Raw genomic sequence first — 23,822 nt, forward strand, 5'->3', positions numbered from 1 at the left:
AGTAAAAGTTGTAAAGACCTATTTTTACTTAAGTAAAAGTACAGAAGTACTCGTTTTTACTTAAGTATCAAAAGTAAAAAGTAAATGTCAATGCATTTATTTTATTTTTTTATTGTTGCATTGTTGTGTGTAATACTTTCAGTACCTTATGCCTCTGAATCTATGCCTGCACTTATATCAATATCACATTTATTTCTAGAACACAGTTCCAGTAGTGGGATTGAATGCGAGATTGAATAAGTCACTCAATAACGTCCACAATGGTTTCGGACACCCAAATGGCTGTTCCCTCAAATATTGCCCTATTTAAAGTTTTTTGGCTTTTAGTATGAATAGCTATGTTAACCTTACTGTTATCTATAAGCTAGTGTGCAAAAAAGTGACAAAATTCGCATTTAGAAAACCAAACCCAACGCTGAAAATTAAAATCAGGTTTATGTCAGAATCCAATGTCAGATTGACGTTGATCTCCAACATTGGACAGACGTTGTAGTGTGGTTGAAAATGAAAATCGGGTTGACGTCAGAAACCAACATCAGTCTGGTTCTGACGTCAACCCGACTTTTGTTTTCAATCAATATCCAACGTCAATCTGACGTCGGGTTCTGATGTCAATCAGATGCAGGGTTCTGACGTCAACCCGACTTTTGTTTTCAACTAAAATGCAACCCCTGCAACAAAACTCATCCACTGACTGATGTTACTTTCTACTCAAGGACCTTGACAGAATTGTAGTGGAGTAAAAAGTACGATATTTGTCTTTCAAATGTAGTGAAGTTAAAGTAAAAAGTTTCCAGAAAAAATAATACTCAAGTAAAGTACAGATACTCAAAAGGTGTACTTAAGTACAGTAGCCTACTCAAGTAAATGTACTTTGTTACTGTCCACCTCTGCTATTGCTTGATTATTGTATTACTAATGACAATGAATTAAAGACCATTAAAGAAAAGAAAAAGTGACCCAGGCAGCAGCATAGTGTCTGCCCAGTGCCCAGATCAGGGCCACATCTGGTACGCAGTGTAGTAAGCCTGTATATAAAACAATAAGGACATAAAATCTGCATATGGGAAATTAGGAAATACATAATAAATGCCTCGTAAAAGGAATTGCATTTTAAAAGCCTGAAACCTTTGAAAATGTTGCCTCCCTGATGTGTCAATATCCTTGTAGGCTTTGAGAGTGAAATGACAGCAGCATGATGACGCATTGACATCCTTCCTGTGACGTCCGCAATGACACGTGTATTCAAGATGGCGGCGGCGATGGTGAGTACCTATGCTAAAGTCTCTTCTGTTGCTCTAATTCACAAAAAGGTCAATTCTACACGGATAGAGATGAATTGCGTAAAATCATGTTGTTTCATGTTGCTTCTTGTGAGTGTGCCTTGTGATATGATTTGCAATTTTCGCGCAGTGGAATCCGATTGAAAAGCAGCCGGCTAGCCTAAACACTTAGCAGGCAGCTAATTATCGAGTGTTTGCGAAGAGTGAGAGTTAATGTCCTCATCTAATCTAACACCTATGCCATATGAAGCAGACAGCTCTCTTTACTCGAACATACGCGACTGTGTTTCATGGTAAACAGCATCACATGATGGAGTCTGTCAGTCAGGCTAATGCGTTTGCGCTGCTTTAGCATTCACTGCCTCTCGCAATCAAAGCAAATGTGATGATGATGATGATGATAAAGTGACTAATTCACAGTTGTTATCTAAATTATCTCCAGAATGTATTAATGTTTTGCTCTTGCCGGATGACACTGTTTGTGATTGTGGTCTTTGACACTCGTGGACAGTTAAAAAGAGTTTCGGCTTAACAAGAAGGTTTTGGATACTATTAATGTAATATTGTAAGAAATATTGGGTCGTCATCGTAAAATAACCCGACATTGTGATCAGGACGCAAAAATCATGGCATATTATATGTATATTACTTACAACTTACAAATTAAGTAAATAAATGGGCACGTTATTGATTTTAAGTGTAAATTGTATTCTTTTTGTGATAATAAAATGTGTGAGTGTGATTTGGCTTAAAGTCGTAATGTGAACGATTCTTTTTTTTACCTGGTAATGTTTAATCAGAGTGTCATAACTAGACTTTCCAGTGAAAACGGCGGACTACTCTCTGGTGATGCATGCAGGACTTCTCCAATCATTTAGTCTGCTTAAACCCCGCCCCTTTCTTACGATCACATCTGCAGCGACCACATCTCAAAATCTGATCAACAACTAATGCATAGATGCTTTAGTAGTCCCCACACTAAGTTTTTTTTTCTTTTTTGAAAATGTTTCACTGAGAAGCACGTAACAATACGGAAGAAAACATCTGTCTTTACTTCTGTTTCACTGCAATTTTTATGCATTTAATATGGCAAACTCCACTACGCGTCCGCTCCACATAGCTCACATTATCTGTTGAAACAATGCTCGGCCAATTAAATCTGAGGACTTTAACTGTGTAATAGATAACAACCTCAAATTGCTTATTTGGATAAAGTTGGAGCTGTTTATTCAGTTGTATTAATATTGTTTAGAGGTTGTTTCAGATTCACCTTGTTTAACTGTTGAGGTGGTTTACAGATCATTCATTATCTGATTGAACAACAGAGCTCAACAATATGGATTTTCTTTTTCAGCACTGCACTGACCGACCCTAGTAACGGTTCCATGTGGATGTATATTTCTATGTAAACAAGTTGACTGTCAGTGTGCTGTTTTTGCACTGCAACAAGGTTATAGATAGGTAACTGAACATAATTGACTTTCTGTGGGTTTTTTTTTGTGTGTTTGTAGGAGATGTGGACACTGTTACTGGTGTCCACGCTGCCTTTAGTAACATCCTTTTATGTACCTGGGGTTGCGCCCATGAATTTCCACCAGAACAGCCCTGTTGAAATAAAGGTGAGGCCTCTTTTTTTTTTTTATATATATATTTGAGTTGCAAAAAAAGGGGGTTACTTTTTTACTCAGACATAATTACTCCTTTTCATTGCTGTTTTTCTTTTTTTGACCCTAGACATTGCCATTTACTATTGTATTGACCACCTGTTTTCCTCAGACATGTTTGCCCAGCTCTTATCAATCTAGATCCATGCATCTGTGTTTGACACAATCATTATCCTTCATTCCACAGATTCCTTCTCCAGAGGTTTCTAGATTTGTGCTTTGGTGTTTCTAACATATACCTATTTTTAATTACCAGGCTGTGAAATTGACAAGCTCCAGAACCCAGCTGCCCTATGAGTACTATTCACTTCCTTTCTGTAAGCCTGGTAACATCGTCTACAAGGCAGAGAACCTCGGTAAGTTGATGTTTCACTGCAGTCTGATGTTTTTAAGTATAGCTAGGTGACAGAAAACTAACGCTTGAAGTTAGAAGGTTGACTTATTAACATGACATGCTTCTCATTTTGATGATGATGATGATGATATGTGACCAGGTGAGGTGTTGCGAGGGGACCGTATCGTAAACACACTCTACACGGTTCTCATGAACCTGGACAAGAAATGTGAGGTGTTGTGTAAAAAGCCAGATGATCCCATCAAACTCACCGTGGAGGAGAGCAAGCTGCTAGCCGAGCGCATCCAAGAAGAGTACTATATCCACCTGTGAGTCCTTCCTCTACTGACGCCATTCTGCATTTATGAAAGCACAACATTTTTCTTAGTCTCTTGCAATGCATCAGTTTACACAATTTTTTTCTGCTCGTGTTTCGTGAAAGAGGCCCAATACAAAGTGCTGATTCCTGTGGTTTCCTGAAAAGTGTTATTTATTTATTTTCAAAAGTAAAATTTCAAATGCTCAACGCAATTTGTCTCTCAGTGCAAATACGTTTATTTTAGACCAGTGTGATTTGCATGAACAATGTAATTTACAAAAAAAATTATTTACACTACCATTCAAATGTAAAAAAAAAAAAGTTAATACTTGTATTTGGCATTCAATTATTTGAAAATTACAGTAAATACTTTTACATTGTTACAAATATTTCTATATTAAATAAATGCTGGTTTTTAAACTTCCCATTCATTAAAGAATCCTGAAAAAAATGTATCAAGGTTTCCAAAGAAATATTAATCAGAACAACTGTGTTCAACATTGATAATAATAAGAAATGTTTCTTGAGCAGCAGTTCAACATATTAACATATTTTAATGCTTTCTGAAGGATCATGTGACACTGAAGACTGGCGTAATGATGCTGAAAATTCAGCTTTACCATCACAGGAATAAATTACATTTTACGATAGGTTAAAATAGAAAATGGCTATTTTAAATTGTAATCTTATTTCTCAATATTACAGTTTTAACTGTATTTTTGATCAAATAAATGCAGCCTTGGTGAGCATAAGATACTTCTTTCAAAAATATTAAAAAAGCTTATAGACGCTAAACTTGAAAAAAAAAAAAAAATGATGCTGTATATTCTAATGTATGCATATTTCACCTATCCTGTAAAGTTAAAGCTGTCAGTAGTAGTTTGATTAATAGGTCATGCATATGAACAGCATTGCAGATAACCTCCCTGTGGCCACACGGCTGGAGCTTTATCCCAACAAAGAGGAGGGAACGGAAGAAGAACAGAAGAAGGACACATTGAAGGATATTCAGTTCGAGCATGGCTACAGGCTCGGCTTTTCTGAAAATAACAAGGTAAACCTGAAGAGCATCTTTTCCCATTAGCTCAATTTTATGGCAGTTTAAATATGTAGACAGTAAGCAATTAGTTTTGTTACCTCAACCACTTATCATCTTTAATTTATTGACATTGATTTCAATAACAGAAAATTGTGTCTATCAACTTAATATAGAAAACAAATGGCTGTTGGTTTTTAAAAAATAAATAAATCTTATCGTATTTGATGTCATTATTTGTTCTTTTTCATGATTGGTTGACACATGCTGTTTGGTTCCCTTCTGTAGTTCTATTTGCACAACCATCTGTCATTCATCCTGTACTACCACAAAGAAAAGGTGGAGGAGGATGTCGAACACAATTACAGAGTTGTCCGTTTCGAGGTGATGCCAAAGAGCGTCAAATTAGAAGGTAAGTCACTAGTAATTCAGTGAAATTTAAAATTGCACAAATCAAAAAATCTGGATAGATGGGTCCAACAACAGAAAAAAGCTTTTCGGTAACACTTTACAATAAGGTTTTCTTTGTTAACATTAATTAACATAAACTAACAATGAACAATACTTCTACAGCATTTATTGATCTTAATGTTAATTCAACATTTACTAATACATTATTAAATTAAAATGTTGTATTTGTTAACAGTTAATGCACTGTGAACTAAAATGAACAAACAATGAACAGTTGTATTTTTATTAACTAATGTTGACAAAGATGAATAATTACTGTAACAAATATATAGCTCACTGTATGTTAACAAATGAGACCTTATTGTAAAGTGCTACCAGCTTTTCTTTAGAATAACTTTTGTTTTATTTGAATTTTAATTATTTCAGTAATGATTACACAATTCTTGAAGTTGTCACTCCAATACTCTACAGTATATATAAATACACACATTTGTTTACTACTTTGTTTCTATTTTTACACTACCATTCAAAAGTTTGTGGTCAGAACTTGTATTCAGCTAGTACACAAATAAATTGAACAAAAGTGGAAGTAAAGTCATTTGTGATGTTATATAAGATGTCTATTTCAAATTAACGCTGTTCTTTTGAATGTTCTAAATCCTGAAAAAAAGTATCTAGGTTTTCTTAATAATATTAGGCAGCTCAGCTGTTGGCAACATTGATAATAAGAAATGTTTCTTGAGCAGCAAATCAGCATATTAGAATGATTTCTGAAGGATCATGTGAGACTGGAGTAATGATGCTGAAAATTCAGAGGAATCGCAGGAATAAATAACATTTTAGAATATATCAAAATAGAAAAGAGGTATTTTATATTGTAATAATATTTCTCAATGTTACTGTTTTTCCTGTATTTAACACATAAGTGCAGCATTGGTGGGCAGAAGAAACTTTTGAAGTGTGTTTAGATATTTATATTTATTTAAATTAATTTAATTTAAAATATTTATTCATTTAATTTATTATGCATAGTATGTTGAAAACACTGTACTGTATACATCTAAAAACACTATCACCATTGCAAAAAAAATTTTTATTCATTAAATGAATTCTTCTCTCACATGTTCTAGATATAAAAGCAGATGAGCGAGGTAAATGCACATTACCTGAAACGGTTGCCCCCGTCCCTCAGGAGATCGACCCATCCAAAGAGAACAGCATTCTCTTCACTTACTCTGTGCGCTGGGAGGTGAGACGCGTCGCCTCCTCCATCAAGACGTCTGCCTGTGCTTTACATGTTTTTGTTTGGTTTCATAAGTAGCTGTTCTCTTCATTGTAGGAGAGTGAAGTGAAATGGGCGTCTCGCTGGGACACGTACCTCACCATGAGTGACGTGCAGATCCATTGGTTCTCCATCGTCAACTCTGTAGTCGTAGTGTTCTTTCTGTCAGGTGTGACTGATTTTCATCTAAAAAACGGTTTGTCAAAGCACTTTTCGATTGCAATGGCATCTAAGTAAGTGTTTGCTTGCAGGCATCCTGAGTATGATCATCATAAGGACGCTGAGGAAGGACATTGCCAACTACAACAGAGAAGATGACATTGTAAGATGCTACTTTCTGACTGGTTGCTTGCCCTCTGATATTCATCTTATATAATGTTACCTCAGTGCTTTCTCTTTCTCTCTTTTTTGTTGTTTATAGGAGGACACAATGGAGGAATCTGGTTGGAAGAACGTCCATGGTGATGTGTTCCGCCCACCTCAGTATCCCATGATACTTAGCTCCCTGTTGGGATCTGGCATCCAGCTCTTCTGCATGATTCTCATTGTTATCTGTGAGTATTATGCTTTTTTGTTTTGTTTTAGCTAATTGCTAATGACTAGGCCATATGGAATCTGCATCCACTCTATTGTTGTTAAACGCACCGCTAGTCAACTTGGAAATACCAGTCATTTACTTTTTTTTTCTTACACATTTAATGTTTTGCTTTATATTTTTACAAAGGCTAAGTTTAAATTACTGTCATGTTAATGTTACATTTTAAAATTAATTGGGGTTAGACTTAATTAGGGTAAGATTATTTGAATAGCAAGTTGCAAAATTTTAGTTTTAATGTTAATAAAATTAGTCATTGCACACATCCCTACTTTCCAGCACTTTTGTGTTTGTTTGTGCACTCTCTGAGTGTCAAGGGTTTCTATTTATAGCGTGTTTTTACAAGCGGTCACACTAGCCTATCAGAGGTCAGGAAGTTAGTCAGAAGGTTTTGTTTTGTTTGGCGTGTACCGCACACTCGCAAATCATTTCATTATGACCAACAAAGAGTAAATACAATGTAAATGGTAGTTTTTCAGATTTTTCAAAGAATTCAATAAACTTGCGCTTTGGATTATAAAGAGAGGCTCTTGTTTTCTGTTTAATACCCATTCATAATCTGAATACAAGTTAAAGCAGCACTCAGTAGCTTCGGGATTTCTTCGCTGTATTCTCGCTTTTTGCTCGCAGGTTCCTCTCTAGAGCTCCCCCCACAGCTTCGGAATAGATATTTGACAACACTGTCGTAAAAACTCGTTGGTGATTCTCAGACGCCAGAGGCTATAGATCAACGACATCAAAGCAGATGGGACGTTCTTTAAAACGTCTTCTTCATTCGGGTTCGGACAGCGTGAGGGAGCGCAATAATGACAGCATTTTAGCAGATTTCTTTTGGCCGTAAAGCAGTTGTTTACATCGCGAGACCTGATATCACGCGAGACTTCCTGACGCAGCGGCCGGCGGCCCGCCGGCTCAAAGTTGCAAGTGCGTATTTTCCACTCACGGGCACCAGGGGGGTGCGAAACGACCACCATTCAACCCGAAATAAGTAATATAACCATTCCAATGACTCCGAAGCTGTTCAGTTAAGGTAAAAAAAGTTACTTAGTTCACCTTTAAGTTTTTCATGCTGCGAAGTACACTGCGAAGTTTCTGGATTGACAACCATATTTAAATGCACGATTGAATCGGAAATTGTGATGATTGACCGCGAAAACCAACGGACAGAACAACATTTTTTTAAACTACTTCCATCACTTTTAGTATGGAAATATGTTCAGAGAACCACACAATTTTACTGGTGTTGGTACCGACTACTGAAATTTTGGTACCGTCACAATCCTAGGCCATACAACTCCAGAAGACTGCATGTTTCCACAGAATTTGAATCCCTTTGATAAAGTGCTATCATGTATCCCTTTCTTGTTGAATGTTCTTTCCTTAAACGTTTGTTACGTGACTTCTAAATACAATGAAACTGCGCATGTGTGTGTTGTAGTTGTGGCTATGCTGGGGATGTTGTCTCCATCCAGCCGAGGAGCTCTCATGACAACAGCCTGCTTCCTCTTCATGTTCATGGGGTAAATGCACAATAAAAACTACTTGTCCGATTTTGCAATTTCATACGCGGCTCTATTCAAACTGTCGGCGTCATGTCTTGTCCTGCAGTTTGTTCGGAGGATACTTCGCCGGAAGACTCTACCGCACTCTTAAAGGCCACAGATGGAAGAAAGGAGCTTTCTGTGTGAGTACAAACTCTTGAAACATTTGTTGCATCAAAATAATTGAGCTTGGAGATTACACCTGCTGGAAGAATAAGAAATAAAAGACATTGTGTATGTGTGTCCTTCTAGACGGCAACTCTGTACCCAGCTGCCGTCTTTAGCATCTGTTTTGTTTTGAACTGTTTCATCTGGGGAGAGCACTCTTCTGGCGCTGTAAGTATCTTCATTCTAATATGTGGATTTGCTGCGCAAGAAACATTTCTTATCAATGCTGAAAACAGCTGTGCTGCTCAATATTTTTGTGAAAGCCACGATAATTTTTTTTTCCCCTCAGGATCCTTTAATGAGAAGAATTGTTCAAAAGAACAGCATTTATTTAGAATAGAAATCTTTTGTGACAATGTAAAGTCTTAACTGTCACTTTCAATCAATTTAATGCATCTTTGCTGAATAAAAGTATTAATTTCTTTAAAAAATAGATCTTGACCCCCAAACTATTAAACTAGCATACGGTAGATTGGTGATGCTATTGATGATGGATTCACTCAGTAAAGGAATCATTAGACTGATTTAAAGGGATAGTTCTCCCAAAAATGAAAATCACTTACTCACCATTAAGTTGTTCCAGACCTGTACGAGTGTCTTTCTTCTGTTGAATACAAAAGAAGATATTTTAAAGATTGCTGGTAACCAGACATTTGACGGTATCCATTGACTTCCATTGTATTTTTTCTACTATGGAAGTCGATGGCTGCCCTCAACCATTTCCTCTTATTCAGCTTGAATGTTCTTGTAAACTGACTGCCATCTTGTTTTCATATATTTCAGGTACCTTTCACTACAATGCTGGCTCTGTTGTGTATGTGGTTTGGTATTTCTATGCCTCTCGTGTACCTGGGCTACTATTTCGGTTTCCGGAAACAACCGTATGACAATCCAGTTCGTACCAATCAGATCCCCCGTCAGGTCCCTGAGCAGCGCTGGTACATGAACAAGTTTGTCGGGTAAGTGGCGCTCTTTGTATTGTCTGTGAGTAGTTGATTAGCAGTGCATGCTTAATGGGATTGTATTGCTCTCTCCCTTTAGCATCCTGATGGCGGGAATCCTCCCATTCGGCGCCATGTTTATCGAGCTTTTCTTCATCTTTAGTGTAAGTTGAATCAAACCTACACCGTTTAAAAGTGCATACATCCAGTACAACATATTAAATGCACTTCTGTATTGATGTTTTTCAGCGAATCTATGAATATCAGCTCATTGTGGTGTGTTATACTCTCTTATAGGCTATCTGGGAAAACCAGTTTTATTACCTGTTTGGCTTCCTGTTCCTTGTCTTCATAATTCTTGTTGTTTCCTGCTCTCAAATCAGCATCGTGATGGTGTACTTCCAGCTTTGTGCTGAGGTGGGTGTATGATCCTAGAACAAAAGGGAACTGAGCCGTTTAGTACTTCTAGCAGTAAATATTTGCCTATTGTTATGTAGTTATACATTAAACAAAACACCACAGGTAATACAGTTCAGATGTGATTCTTACATTACCATAAATCCACACTAGGAACTTCTGTAGTGAACATTTTGCCCACATTGTGTGTCAAAGTGCTGCTCTGTGCCATTTATTTGCTGTTCTTGTTGTACCGGTTGAGGTCTATAATCTTTGACACACTGTCCACACAAATACACTCACCCCTACAGAAGATAAATAGGCAAATATTAAGAGTTATGATAACAAAAGCAAAGGTCACCTCATTTGAATGGCCACCATGCATGCTAAATCATCTCTAAACAAAAATGGCAATGGTTTCCACACTTAGTCCAGTAGAACTTGAACAGAGCTCACTCACTGTCAGTAGACATTGAATAAATACCTGTCAATCATTGTGGCTCCTCCCCCTACAGGACTATCGATGGTGGTGGAGGACGTTTCTCGTGTCTGGAGGTTCTGCCTTTTACGTCCTAGTCTATGCTGTTTTCTATTTTGTCAATAAGGTAACTATCTTTACATCAGTGGTTTACAGTAGACCTCTGTAGTGTCTTTCTGATCTAGCACCTTAAGAATTTTTTATGGCAGAGGGAATAACAACATTATTTTAAGCTTAAAGTGGTATTAACTGTAGAATAGATTCAATCCCACTGTACACTGTACAGTCTGCTCTGTTTTCTTATCACACAATCGTACACACACACATGAACATTGGGGATTTTATGGAAGTTGTGTCTATGAATAATGTAATTGAGTAATAAATAAATTTATTGGGGGCTTATTTACATTTTATGTTATCTGAACAGGACCCAAATACAATTGAAAAATGTTGTATTTAGCTTTTTTGCTCAACCAGTAGTCTTGAGGGGCGGGGCTACCTTTTTATCCAACCAATGGAAGATAGACAGATTGTTTGGGGTGACCGGAAAAAAGTTATTTAATTTAGTTGAAAATCTGTCTGTCTGCTGTAGTAATGGAGCACAAATGCAATTTGAGAACTATTTAGTCTAAAATTGTTTGGAGTGCAAAAGCTAAAAACGAGAGATGGATACAGTGGCTGCCTCTGAATCGCTTACTTCCCTACTATATATTAGGTGAAAAAAAAGTATGTGACAAAAGTAGTATGTCCGATAAGATTTCTTCACAGTACTCTTACTATTCCGGCGGGATTCTGAAGCCTGCATATGATGGACACTTTACTATCCCATGAGGCCACGGGAGAGGATTTGTGAATGGCAGTGAAGCGACGCAACTGACGCTTGTCTGTCACATGATGATAACAGCATGGCAATGTTGTACATCCGGATTACATTCATACTACACACACTCATACCATATAGAACATATTTGTTTAGTGGTTCTGAAGTGATTACTTACTGAAAATAAGTACCCACTCAAGAGTATGTGATTTTGGACGCAGCCAGTGTCAATTCAAATAGTTTGACGTTTTCTAGTTAAATTAAGTCGAAGATTGAGATCTGTCTGTTTTAGTTTCCAATTGCACACTTATCTCATTGTTTTGTTGTACTCAGCATTTACATGGTTGTCTCTTTCTTCCTCCCTCAGCTGGACATTGTGGAGTTCATTCCCTCTCTGCTGTATTTTGGCTACACAACCCTGATGGTTTTGTCTTTCTGGCTGCTAACGGGAACGATTGGTTTCTACGCCGCATACGTGTTCATACGGAAAATTTATGCCGCAGTCAAAATCGACTGAAATATTTCTTTCAGTTTTTTTTTTCCGTGTTTTTTTTTTTCTTCTGTTTTGTGAAGCAAGCACTGACGTGTGTGATTTGCTGGCGTGAGGCGCAGCAGTGCCCCCCTATGGATTGGAGGAATGAACAGCGATGTGTTTTGTACACCGTTTTCAAAACCTTTCTGTCCTGCTCTCTGCCTCAGCAAAGATGTAGAGAAACAACATGAACAGTTCCATTTTTAATGTCTGTATATCCTTTTGCACACACAACATGGGCCAAAGTGTGTCGATTGACTTTCTCTTTATGTTTGGGTGGGGATGTTGGATTTTTGTGCTGGGTCTTATCCTTTTGAAGGCATTGAGGGTTAATTGCATATTATATCATTTTACAAATTAACTTTGTGTCCTTTTAATATAACGTTTAATTTCAACTTGTTCCCATGTCTTTGATTCAGAACTGAGTTCTTGAATGCTTGTTGTCTTGAGGTGTGTGTGTGTTTGTGTGAATGTGTGGTCATTGTGTTGGCATGGATTGGAATTATGGGATGTAAAGACATGATGATGCAAGGACATTAAAAAAAGAAGTAGATTTCCTTGTTTCCTTGTGCTTGCTGGTCATTAGACCTAAAATACTCTGATAACGATGCAGTATCATTTTATTTCTGTTCATTTGTTCCTTGCCATTGAAAAAAAGGTCTGCTTTTATGGTCACGCATTAATTAGATATTTCATTTTAACAGGTCCATTTCAAAATCTACAATTTATAAGTATATTCCCACTTCACAACATAGAATAAGTATTTTTTTGACATGGCATTTTTCTTTTAAACCTATTTTTCTCATGCCTTGATGGGGGTATTTCACCTATGGACTATTGCTGTAGCCACAAACGGATGTATCTTGGTGGATTTACCCCAAAATGCAAGGGTGTCAACACAAATGTGTGCAATGCCCAGCAGGTAGCAGTATATTTGCTTGCATCCATGGTGCTTTTTTTAGATTTATTTTTAAATGGTTATATAATTTTTAGGTCCCCCAAATTCTGACCTAAAGTGAAGTAGCTGCAAGATTCAGTAGTTTAAAACACCGGTCTTTATTTCCTTGGCTTCATTTGTCGTCTTCAAACATCATCATCATCATCATACGCTTTGGTCAGTTTTTGGTTTGGTGGATTCTGAATTCACAGGTGACTTTATGAATAAATGCAAGGACTACAGAATATATTTTCTACAGAAGTACTTTATCCTTCCTGTTGCGTGGGGTCGATGGGTCTGTGTACGTTAATGGTGTAAATACGGTGCTTTATATTGTTGCATTTTAGTTTTTTTTTTATGTTTTTTTTGTGTGGAGCTGTTTGTCCCCATTATGTCTTTGTTTTAGGCAGAAGCATGTTAATTTTTCTTTCCCTTTCTCTAAGAATGTCCATTTATAATGTATAAAACAATAAAAGTGCCAATATGTTGACATTTGAAATACCTTCCAGGTTTTGTTGAGAACATTGTTCGCCAAGGATGTTACAAATGACCGTTTTCTCCAATTCGAGTGTTTTTCTCAGAAGAATAGGAAGTCCGAGTCCTTAGCTGTTCTTGGAATGCAAGACACGACTGTAAAACCTCAAATTCCTCCAGATTTAAGTCATTTTCACATGAGAAATTATGTATTGTTGGTGGGAATTTTGGGCCTAAAACAACTCTTTGAGATGTAAAAGTATAGGTTTGAGATATGCTTTATAATTAAGCCTGGCTATAGCTCAGTTTTTTATTACTTGGAGTTGAGCCGTTCTTGTCTTTTCATTTGTGCGCTGTGGTGTGGTTTCCTGCTCTGGCTGTATGGTATGCGAATGGCAGTTTTCAGCCATGACCAACCGGTTTCTTCTCGCACCCTCTCCCACCGCTGCAGACAGGAAATCAAACGCTTAAAAAAGGACACCAGAAATATGAAACCGTGGGTTTGTCTTTTAATCATTTTAACATAACACATTAAAAGTCAAATGGTACAATGTACTGTACAATAAGTAAATAGGTTTGTTGTAATGTCATCTCTTTGGATCAACCAATATACAAATCTGTCAACTTTACAATGCAGCAACTGACCACAGGTGAGCTGTGTAACAAAAAAAGCGCACTGTTTATCTCTGTTATGCATTTATTTTGTACAATTCGTCCTGTCAATCATCATCTCCATGTTATATAAAATAGTGTAAGGATGAATATTCCATTTTTTTAGTTTTCACCTTTTTTTTTTTGTCCAGAAGTCGTGGTAATAAGCAAGTACTAAAAATAAAACGACTATATTGCTAAACAAGTTACATAAAAAGCTTGGAATGCAAGACTTACATTAAGCTAAAATATATCAAACTACAAGTGGATTTTGTCCTCTGCGGACGTACCCATTTTCTCACTAAAAGCCAGAAGAGCATTGTATTTAATCATTTTTCCTTTTCTTAAAAGTCAGATTTTGTTTTGTTTTGCCCTAGCTTGGTTACCTCATAATTTCCCTTAATATTTTTGTTGTAGGAACCGACTAGTATTTTGGGAATAAAGGACAAGTGCATTGCTACAAAAGAGGAAAATCTGACTAATTCTGTTGCAGAATATTGCTGGTATTTTGAAGAAAAAAAGAAAGAAAGAAAAAACCTACAATCGGATGCTGAGCTCCACCTATCCAGGCAGTTTTATAAAACTTCATTTAAACCAAAAGTGCTTTTTTTGGGGGGGGCGGCAGAGAGATGGAGGAAATTTCCCACCAGTCAAACCTGCCGGTTTGTTATTATTAATGTTGATTGAAAACACCTCAGTCATAGATGGAGCTGGAGAAGGTTTTTCGTTGGTTTGTGGCGATGATGATTTTGTCAGACACTGAGAATTATTCTAAGCATGTTACTCTAACAAAATCTACTTTAACATTAAATGACTTCCTCAAATGTGTGACAAGACAACATGGGGAAAAATGGCCAATGTGGTTAATATTAGTGAAAATCTATCTAAAATACTGTTACTCTTGGAGAAAGGAGAAAAAACAACAATTACATAAAGATGACTAAACTCTACACATCAAACTAATGGCACATACAAGATCAAATACAAAATTAAAAACATACAAACATACAAGGCTGAAAAATACTCTTTTTAAAGGTTTAAAAGTGCTAGAATTCAGATCAGCTCACAGAAAACCCGGGGAGGACAAACTCAAAAATTGCCAAAAGCCTCGTTTTATCCTGTTAAACATAATATACTCCTATTTCTTACAAATAAATTGAACAGCTTCAAATTCCAATTTTTATAAATGTACTGTATCTGTACACATTCCCAATGTTCAACTCAATTCCTTTTAAAGGACGTTTTTAATTCCTTTTAACTTTTTAATTAGATTTATAGATCGTAAAATTGTGTCCAAAAGTCCATTAATGCCTATAAATACAGCAGAGCGTAGGGACAACTTAATATTTTTGGCTTTGTTATGAAACAATTATTTTAAGAAATCATTCTTACAATATAAAAACGTCCTCAATTACTCGTTTATGTCAGTTGTGCAAAAACAAGTTTCTTCTCCCCAGGTTTTTGGTATGAAAAACAAATAAATGAGGTGATGCGTTGTGCTGTTTTGAGGTCCTGTTTCAACAAACAGAAAATAATATAATGACAAAACGACTAGGCAATATCCCAATCAAATGTCCCATGCTTTGAATGTCAAAGACCAGGCTGGTGACTTCTTTGTGTCTCTTTCAGACCCTTTTCATAAAATGTTCATTCGAATCAAAGCAGCTGAAAAAAACGGAGAAAACGGACAAACAGTTCACGTGTACTACTGTGCATGTTTTCGGCTAAACGATCATTTGCAGTTTAAAATGTTTCCAGAGCAGCATAATATTGTTTTGTCTTAGTTTCGCCTTTTACCTTTCTGCGGTCTTTCCTGCTTGTGAGATATTCACATTCACTACAAACACAGATGTGGACACAGAATAGATTTACCCAAAGGGATGAGGTGAATAGAGAGAGAGAGAGAGAGAGAGAGAGAGAGAGAGAGAGAGAGAGAGAGAGAGAGAGAGAGAGAGATACATCTGTTTGTATCAGGCACTGCTTTCACTGCTGGTACGTTGATCATCGGTTTCTTTACACACATGGCCATTGGTAATGAATGATTATTTGGTAAGAACTTGTGCAGTCCACTTGCTGGAAAATGGCAACTTAGAAGAGATTACATGACAAAACCCCTCTGAAGTCCTGTTTTTGTAATATTTAAATGAACCTACAGCAACTGGAATTGTGGTTTCAGACATTTCAGTGTGATGGTGCAAATTATTACGGAGGTTAAAAACTGTACAACCAAACACACCAATAGACAGCATCAGTCGGGTCTGATCGAATACTGAGAATAAAAAACGCAAACTGAAACCTGGATCACATTATGGGCCTCTAGTACATGCTCTAAAGAATAAAGACTAGTCCATTCTACTGGATTATGCCACTATTAGTCTATTATATGCAGGTAAAATCCCACCTTATTCATCTCCTTTGACTCACATGGAAAAACAAGGAACAGGAAAAGCTATAGGGAAACGCTAATACTTCATCCATTTTGTTCAATATGATGCAAGATACATAATTATGTAAACCTGCTAGACATTTTTTTTTTTTTTAAATCCATCAGCAATTTTTAATACAACTATCTAAATTACAAAATATACTGAAAAAGAAGCAATTATAATATATTTTTTCAGATGTGGTACTTCGTACACTGCAAAAAAATATTCTTGTTTTTGTTTTGTCTTTTTTTTCCATTCACATATACCAGGGTTATCATAATGTATGTCTCTCTCTAAAATAAAAACCTGCCTAAAATACTTTAATTTTTAAAATATATATATATGATCGGGAGGTCAGGATCTGGGAGTGAGATACTGTTGCGCCACGGAGACTTAAAATTAGTGCTGGAAGGAGGAAAACCATTTTTAGATTTGAGAGATTTTAGAGTATTGATGGTTGTTTGAACTTTGTGTCTGTGTGTGTCTAATGTGTCTCTTTTCAGGAAGCGTGGAGGTTGAATGGGGAAAGGGAGGGGATTTCAGTGGGTCACATTGGCAACCCAAAGAGGTCAAGTGCCTTCTGCTGTAAACAAAGTGCTTCTTTTGAAAAAAAATTGTAAACCTGTAAGAATTTAACGTAAAAATGATGTTGCTTTAGTTCTGTCAGTGGTCACATTGTACCAAGTGAACATATTGTGCAGTTTTTTACCCTCTTTGCCTTTCTATGTTCTCTCACATAAAAACTACTTACTGACCATTCCAACATTTGTATTAACACACATTTAAAAAAGCTGGAAGAACACATTTTTTAGATGATATTTTCATCTAATCACTTACACAGTATTATTTTTTAAAACTGCTTTTGAAATTTAGATGTGATGATAATTACTTGATTGAGTCTTGTTGAATCTTAAATTTTGATTGAGTCTTGTTGAATCTTAAATTTGCGGAATATATATATATATTTTTTGTGGAAATAACCAACTTCACTCCTTCATTCCTTCACTAATTCTTCCACTCCTGGCCAAGAAGACAGTTTAAGTTTAAGGGCAAGCAACTATTACCTGACTTTGAGTCAGGTCTCACATTTGGAAAAGAAAACAAAATTTATATTTCACTTCAAACTAGTCTTTCAGAGTCTCAAAGACAGATTAACTTTTCTACATTAATCTTTTCCTTTTTCTACTAATATTATTACTTTATAAAGTATGCAGTACCATGCCTTAAGGCCTACTGATGCTGCTGTCTAACTACGAAATTGTAGGACAGGGGATGGTGGGAGAGGTTCAAAAGGGTATTTAAAAAAATCATAGCTAAAATCCAGACAGCCTAAATAAAAGTTCCATGATATTTCATATGCTTGTTTTCCTCCAGGCTCATTAAAAAGCTGTTGTGCGCTTTTGTTAAAGGGTTAGTTCACCCAAAAATGAAAATTCTGTCAGTAATTACTCACCCTCATGTTGTTCCAACCCCGTAAGACTTTCGTTCATCTTCGGAACACAAATTAAGATATTTTTGATGAAATCTGAGAGCTGGCTCACTCCTTCATAGGCTGCTAGGTAATCGATATCTGCCATCCCAGAAAAGTTAGTAAAGACATCTTTAAAATAGTCCAAGTGACTACAGTGGCTCAACCTTAAGTTTATCAAACGACGAGCATACTTTTGGTGCGCAAAAAAAACAATTAATTTTCTTCTGTGTGGGCCTCTGAGTGAGCGCTTCTGGGTTGTACGTCAGAACGTAGGCTCACTTTGGCCGACGCTGGTCGTGTGTGATGCTGGCCAAAAGTGACGTTATTTTTTGTGTTTTTTTGCGCACAATAAGTATTCTCGTCGCTTGATAAACTTAAGGTTGAGCCACTGTAGTCACTTGGACTATTTTAACGATGCTTTTACTAACTTTTCTGGGATGGCAGATATAAATGACCTCGCAGCCTATGAAGGAGTGAGCCAGCTCTCAGATTTCATAAAAAATATCTTAATTTGTGTTCCGAAGATGAACGAAAGTCTTACGGGGTTGGAACAACATGAGGGTGAGTAATTACTGACAGAATTTAAATTTTTGGGTGAACTAACCCTTCAAGGCTTCTATGTGTTCAAGTGTTCTATTTCCATACCCCAATGGGGAGCACTAATTCTCCTCTGCCCTGAGCCCCTGTAACTGGCCAGGCAGGTGTGGGGACCTCATTGAAAGGCCTGGTGAAAGCGAGGCAGAGTGGTCGTACTGAGGCTAGAGCTGAACACTGGTGGGAGTGGGTGCAGAGGCCCAAGACCGAGCCCCCCACCGGAGCCTGGTTGCTCCTGAGGTTGAGGTTGCAAAGAGGTAAGAGGCACTGCACCTGTGGCCGAGGCAGAGTGTGGTTCGACAGCATGCGAAGATGCTGACGACGAGGAGGAAGAAGAAGAAACTGTGGAGGTGGTGGAGTAACCCATTACCAGTCCTCCTGAACTCATGGGGGTGCTATAGGGTGGCAGATTTAGTGGAATAAAGCCCAGCAGATGAGAAAAGTCCATGTTAGCAGCACACAAAGACTCAGCAATGACAGCGGGGCTCTTGGACATGAGGGGGTCCCCGCAAAGGTCATCCGACAATCCCACCGGAGGTTCCAAACCCTCCTTATTGGGCGAAGCTGAGGATGGCGGAGGAACTGGGAGTCCACTCTGAAGATCCATCAGGAAACTCTCCATCTCCACCTTCAGGGGCTTCTCCAGCAAGTATGAGGTAGATCCGAGCTGGTACTTGGGCGGTGGCTGAGGGTGCTGCTGTTGCTGGTTCTGCAGGGAAGGCTGCTGCTGATGTGAAGATGGGGAGTGGTGGTGATGGTGAGGGTGGTGATGGTGATGATGATGTGGGTGATGGTGATGCAGTGATGACGGAGGTTCCATGTGGCAGCCCATACCCATGGTAGTGGATAAAGTCCCTGGAACCAATGAGTGATGGTGGCCCACACCTGGATTGGACATGGCCTGGAGATGATGAGGGTTGTACATGCTCATGGGAAAAGGGGTGGCACCGTGGAAAGGCTTTGCCATCATCGAGTCCTTGGTAGGTCCCATGCTACACATCATAGGGCTTATTTCTTCTTTCACCGCACAAGGTGGAGAACCAGACCCAAGTAAACCCAACATATCCGGAGGTTCCGTCTTGATCTTCAGCAGCTCCTGCGAGTGACTCTTCTTGACGTGTCGCGTCAGATGGTCCTTCCGCCCAAAACGTTGGGCACAGTACTGGCACAGGAAGTCTTTGCGTCCCGTGTGTACAACCATGTGTCGGCGAACATCCTTTCGTGTGTAAAATCGACGATCACAGTGGTCACAGGGGTGTTTCTTCTCCTTGGCACCACCCGAAGACTTGCCTGAGTGGCTCTTGAGGTGCTCCAAGAGTGCAGGTGTGCTCTCGTAGCTTTGCAAGCACACCTTACAGGTAAGATCACCAGCTGTGGCTGAGTGCATAGCCATGTGGCGCTTGTAGCCCAGCTTTGTGTTATAGTGTTTGCCACACTCCTCGCACTTAAAGGCCTCTTTGTTGGGATCGTGAGTCTGCAGGTGGTTTTTCAGGTGATCTTTGCGGTGAAACATCTTTTCACAAAATGAGCACTGGTGAGTCTTCTGTGGGGAGTGTGTGGCCATATGCCTACAAAAGAAGACAAAAACAGACTTTAGCTAAAGAATGATGAACAAAGGCAAATTGAACATAGATCTGTAGATCTGTTAAACTAACTCAAATGTTGTATTTAACATGTTCATGAGTTCATGTCAGACTGCAGGGGACCCTCTAAAACAGGAGTGTCTACTTCTCCTGGAGGCCCACCTTCCAGACAAGTTTAGCTCCAAACTCATCCAACACACCTGCCTGGAAGTTCTAGTAAGCCTAAAGACCTTAGCTTGTTCAGGTGTGTTTAATTATGGTTGGAGCTAAACTCTACAAGAAGTTGGTCCTCCAGTAGCTGGGTTGGACACCCCTGCTCTTAAGTATAGACTACTATACCAAAGGTGTCCAATCCTGCTCTTGGATTGTCCTGCAGAGTTTAGCTGCGGTACACAGGGAAGGAGATTAAAAGCAGTTTTTTAATGGATGTCAATGGAGGAGAGGCTTTACTATGCTGAATAAACTTGCTTTTGTGGGAAAACAGATTATCATTTAATGAATTGACAGAGAATCGGCTAATCTTGTTTGTCATTAAACATTTGTTTTGGATTGATCCATTTTTAGAGTTTACACATAAAAAATTGCTGTTTTATGAGAAGTCACAGACAATTTTGCGACGGCACTTTTCATTAATTTCTATGGTTCCGCAAACAGTGATTGACTGTTGCACAAATCTGACAGGAATTCAATGACGTCAACACTGTAATGTGATTGGTTATCAAGGTCGTTGGACGTTACACTTTCTCCAATGGTACAGCCACAGACCCACGTATCTATCTCTCAATAATAAGACAAGGCCCTAAGGCCCTTATTTACAAAGTTCCTTTTCATCTCATTTATGTCTGACCTCAACCTTGGAAAATTATATAATCGTCACAGACCAGTGGCTGTTTGAAGGTGTTTAACAGTCGGCGCAAAGTCTTCCAGAAAGTTGATGCTGGCGAGCTATTTCAAACCATTGAAACAAATTGTTTTAGAAAGAATTAGTTCAAAATGACGTCACATCTGTTCGTTCTACAATTACGCATGAAATATATCGGGCCTTTATATGCAAGTAACACCTACCTAAAGAGCTTATATTTGGAGCTGAAAGCCTTAGGACAATGGGGCTGGGAACAGTGGAAAGGTTTCTCTCCTGCGTGACAGAACGCGTGAAGCCGGAGCTTATCCTGTGAGCTGAAGAGGGCACCGCACACCAAACACTCGTTCCCACTGCCTCTCCCTTCCCTCTCCCTCTCTCTCTCGCTCTCGGTCTCTCTTTCCGTCCTCCCTGCAGCGGGACCTCCAAACACTTTGGTGGCGCCTCGTCGATCTTCGTCCTCCAGCGTCAGTGTGGCAATGTGGTTCGGGGCATCGGCGGCAGCTGCTGCCATGGCAGCCCTAGGGTGCCGTTGCCATTGAAACTCGGCCGTGGCTGCCCTGCCTTCCAGGCTCTAGTTCAATATTGCGGTGATATTTTCAGGGATGCAGGCTCTTAAATTGTCTGCTACCTGTACAATATGTGACCAAAAACAAAAATAAATAAACAAACACGACAAGGTGAAGCAGATTTTTTCTTTTGTTTTAAGCATGTCAATTTATGATTTTTCTTACATGCAAGGAGACAGCTTACCCTTTTTATGTGCTGAAAACTTGTCTCCCAAAAGAATTGTAAGTGCTTTTTCCGTCTTTTTCGTTTACCTTCACACCCTCATCCAGTCCCACCTGCCATGACTGGGGACAAGTAGGTGACAATAGTGCTCATCATCATCTTCACCCTATCATAAAATAAGAAAGAAGATATATGTTGATTAGTGTTTGTTTTCAAATATTTATTAAACTTGGTTAATGTTTATTTCTAACATGTTTCATTTTTAATTAAAAGTTGTATATTTTACCATTACATGTATTATGAGCTGACAAACAATATAAATCAATTTTAATAATGTTAACATTATCAAGATCGATAAATACTTTGTTAATTCATAGACTAATGTTAAATATATACAATCTTATTTTAAAGTGTTACCTTAAAAGGACCAATTATATTTGAAACACTGGCACTAATATAATTTCTAAACTGAACAATAAAATCATTATTTATGGGTTCCTTGCATCAACATGAAGGTGAAATGTCAGCCTGTGGGCATGCTGTTCTAAACATTTTTACTTGTTTCACTATGCTAGCTAGAGGGCAGTAATGTACAGAACAATTAATAAACTGGGTAGTAACAAAGTTGGCAATTCTTGCCTTGCTATACCGCATTAACAATCAAGGTGTTTGTGTGTCTTTGCATGTTCTGTCATGCATGTGTGTACATGTACTCCAGTGTAAGGCTCATGTAATCCTAAAGCACACAAATCTACCTCTAGGAATGGCAAATAAATTAAATCACATGATTACCCCTTGGTAAAAAAAAAAAAAAGAAGGATTTTAAAATCATCATCATCTCTACTTTATTGACATTATCTATTGCACTGTGAAAAGTATTGTTGTAAAAAGTAAGTAACCATGGTTGCCTTAAGATTTTGAGTTCATTGAAATAAAAAGTTTGAGTTTATACAATGAAGGAGATTAGTTTAATCAACAGAAACTAAAAATATGATGTTATCTGAACCACATGAATTATCCAAGTTGATCTGACAAAAGAAATTGTTGTGATAAATCATGAAAATTTTTCTTACAGGTGTACAATGAAGTACATTAAGTACTTTTGGCAAGATGACGTTCAGCGGTGTGACATGCTACACAAAAACATGTTCCTAATTCTTTTATAATTATTATGCATGGTATTTTTATGACCATTATACCCGAAAGACTATATTTGTACTTTTAAAAATAAATGACTAATGAACTAATTATTGCAAAAAGATTATTAAAACAGTGTAAGAGCAATGTTGACCAGTAACAAGACCTACGATTGACACTTTCCATTAAAGGTAAGCCTATAGTAAATAAAATGTAACTTGAAATTGTCATGTTAAAACAAAACAAAGTCCATGTACAAATTACAGACAGGCAATAAATTAGATGTATTAGTTCAAATACTAAATGTCAGGATGATATTGTGATCCATAGCTAGACTTCTGGCTTTTTAGGGTGCTTTCACACTTGCACTTTTGTTGCGCATCCAGGTTCAAATGACGTCAAGAGTTCGGTTCATTTGACACTTTCTATTCAAAACCAATTATAGTAATGAATTGCAAGGACTGCATCTGCGTTAACAACCAAGATCATTCACCATCACTCTCATATTACATAAGGGAAATCCCCAAACTGCTATGAGTCTCTCTGAACTCAGTTAATAAAACTGAGAATCAAGGCTTTGTTTACACACGGTCTGTATGCTCAAAATCACGTAACATCAACATACAGTTTATTTTTGTAATTTTGTATTCTCTCATCAATGAAATACGATCACATTGATCAATGCAGACACATTGTTTTTATGACATATGGTATGATAATGAAAGTTGTACATAAAGCCAAACTCATACAGCAGGAAACCCACCGCAGAACCACCCCTTCTAATGCTACTGGCATATCAATCATTCACTCATGCACCTCCTTTGCTTTAGCAATGTCACACTACTAATATTTTACTAATTGTTACATTACTTTTCTTTAGTATTGAGTATTGAGCATTTAAAATATGGTCCCTTTCCTGATGGATGCATTACTTTTGTATTAAGTATTAATCAGTATTTTGCATTTAGTATTCTTCACTAATATCTCTCATAAGCATAAACCTCTAGTCAATTACCCTTTTGGTTAGAGTTCAAAATCCACCTGTCTCCTGCTGACCACACATTTATTAATGCAGAGTCACATGAGCCTAAAATGTAAACATTTACAAAAACAATTTTTACAACAGACTTCATAACCAAACAATCAACTACTGACTAT

General features: G+C 37.7%; 2 protein-coding genes across 2 annotated transcripts in view; one reads left to right on the forward strand and one right to left on the reverse strand.

Annotated features, from left to right (window-relative positions):
- Positions 1-1,201: 1,201 nt before the first annotated feature.
- tm9sf4 (transmembrane 9 superfamily protein member 4) lies at positions 1,202-13,227 on the forward strand. The gene is made up of 18 exons (XM_082144499.1): positions 1,202-1,265; positions 2,795-2,902; positions 3,204-3,303; positions 3,442-3,610; positions 4,510-4,654; positions 4,925-5,048; positions 6,178-6,296; positions 6,387-6,498; positions 6,581-6,651; positions 6,751-6,883; positions 8,363-8,444; positions 8,533-8,608; positions 8,718-8,801; positions 9,417-9,592; positions 9,675-9,738; positions 9,872-9,991; positions 10,486-10,575; positions 11,636-13,227. The coding sequence occupies exons 1-18, from the start codon at positions 1,233-1,235 to the stop codon at positions 11,783-11,785; spliced, it is 1,956 nt and encodes a 651-aa protein (XP_082000625.1). The 5' UTR covers positions 1,202-1,232; the 3' UTR covers positions 11,786-13,227.
- A 476-nt stretch (positions 13,228-13,703) lies between these two features.
- The window catches only part of plagl2 (pleiomorphic adenoma gene-like 2), a 45,504-nt gene continuing 35,385 nt past the window's right edge, over positions 13,704-23,822 (reverse strand). Inside the window, exons 2-4 of the mRNA XM_082144500.1 lie at positions 21,549-21,693; positions 21,002-21,426; positions 13,704-19,921 (exon numbers count right to left, since the gene is read on the reverse strand). Coding sequence (XP_082000626.1) covers positions 18,472-19,921; positions 21,002-21,309 — 1,758 coding nt within the window. The 5' untranslated portion in view covers positions 21,310-21,426; positions 21,549-21,693 and the 3' untranslated portion in view covers positions 13,704-18,471. The remainder of the gene's footprint in view (positions 19,922-21,001; positions 21,427-21,548; positions 21,694-23,822) is intronic.

The sequence above is a fragment of the Leuciscus leuciscus genome (assembly GCF_965113295.1).
Source record: "Leuciscus leuciscus genome assembly, chromosome: 18".
Lineage (NCBI taxonomy): Eukaryota > Metazoa > Chordata > Actinopteri > Cypriniformes > Leuciscidae > Leuciscus > Leuciscus leuciscus.

Bases quoted from the DNA above. Each gene is read 5' to 3' on its own strand.
- tm9sf4 (XM_082144499.1), top strand. From the start codon at position 1,233: ATGACACGTGTATTCAAGATGGCGGCGGCGATG. The intron at 3,611-4,509 runs GTGAGTCCTTCC...GCATATGAACAG, and splicing joins GAAGAGTACTATATCCACCT to CATTGCAGATAACCTCCCTG. The intron at 6,499-6,580 runs GTGTGACTGATT...GTTTGCTTGCAG, and splicing joins CGTAGTGTTCTTTCTGTCAG to GCATCCTGAGTATGATCATC.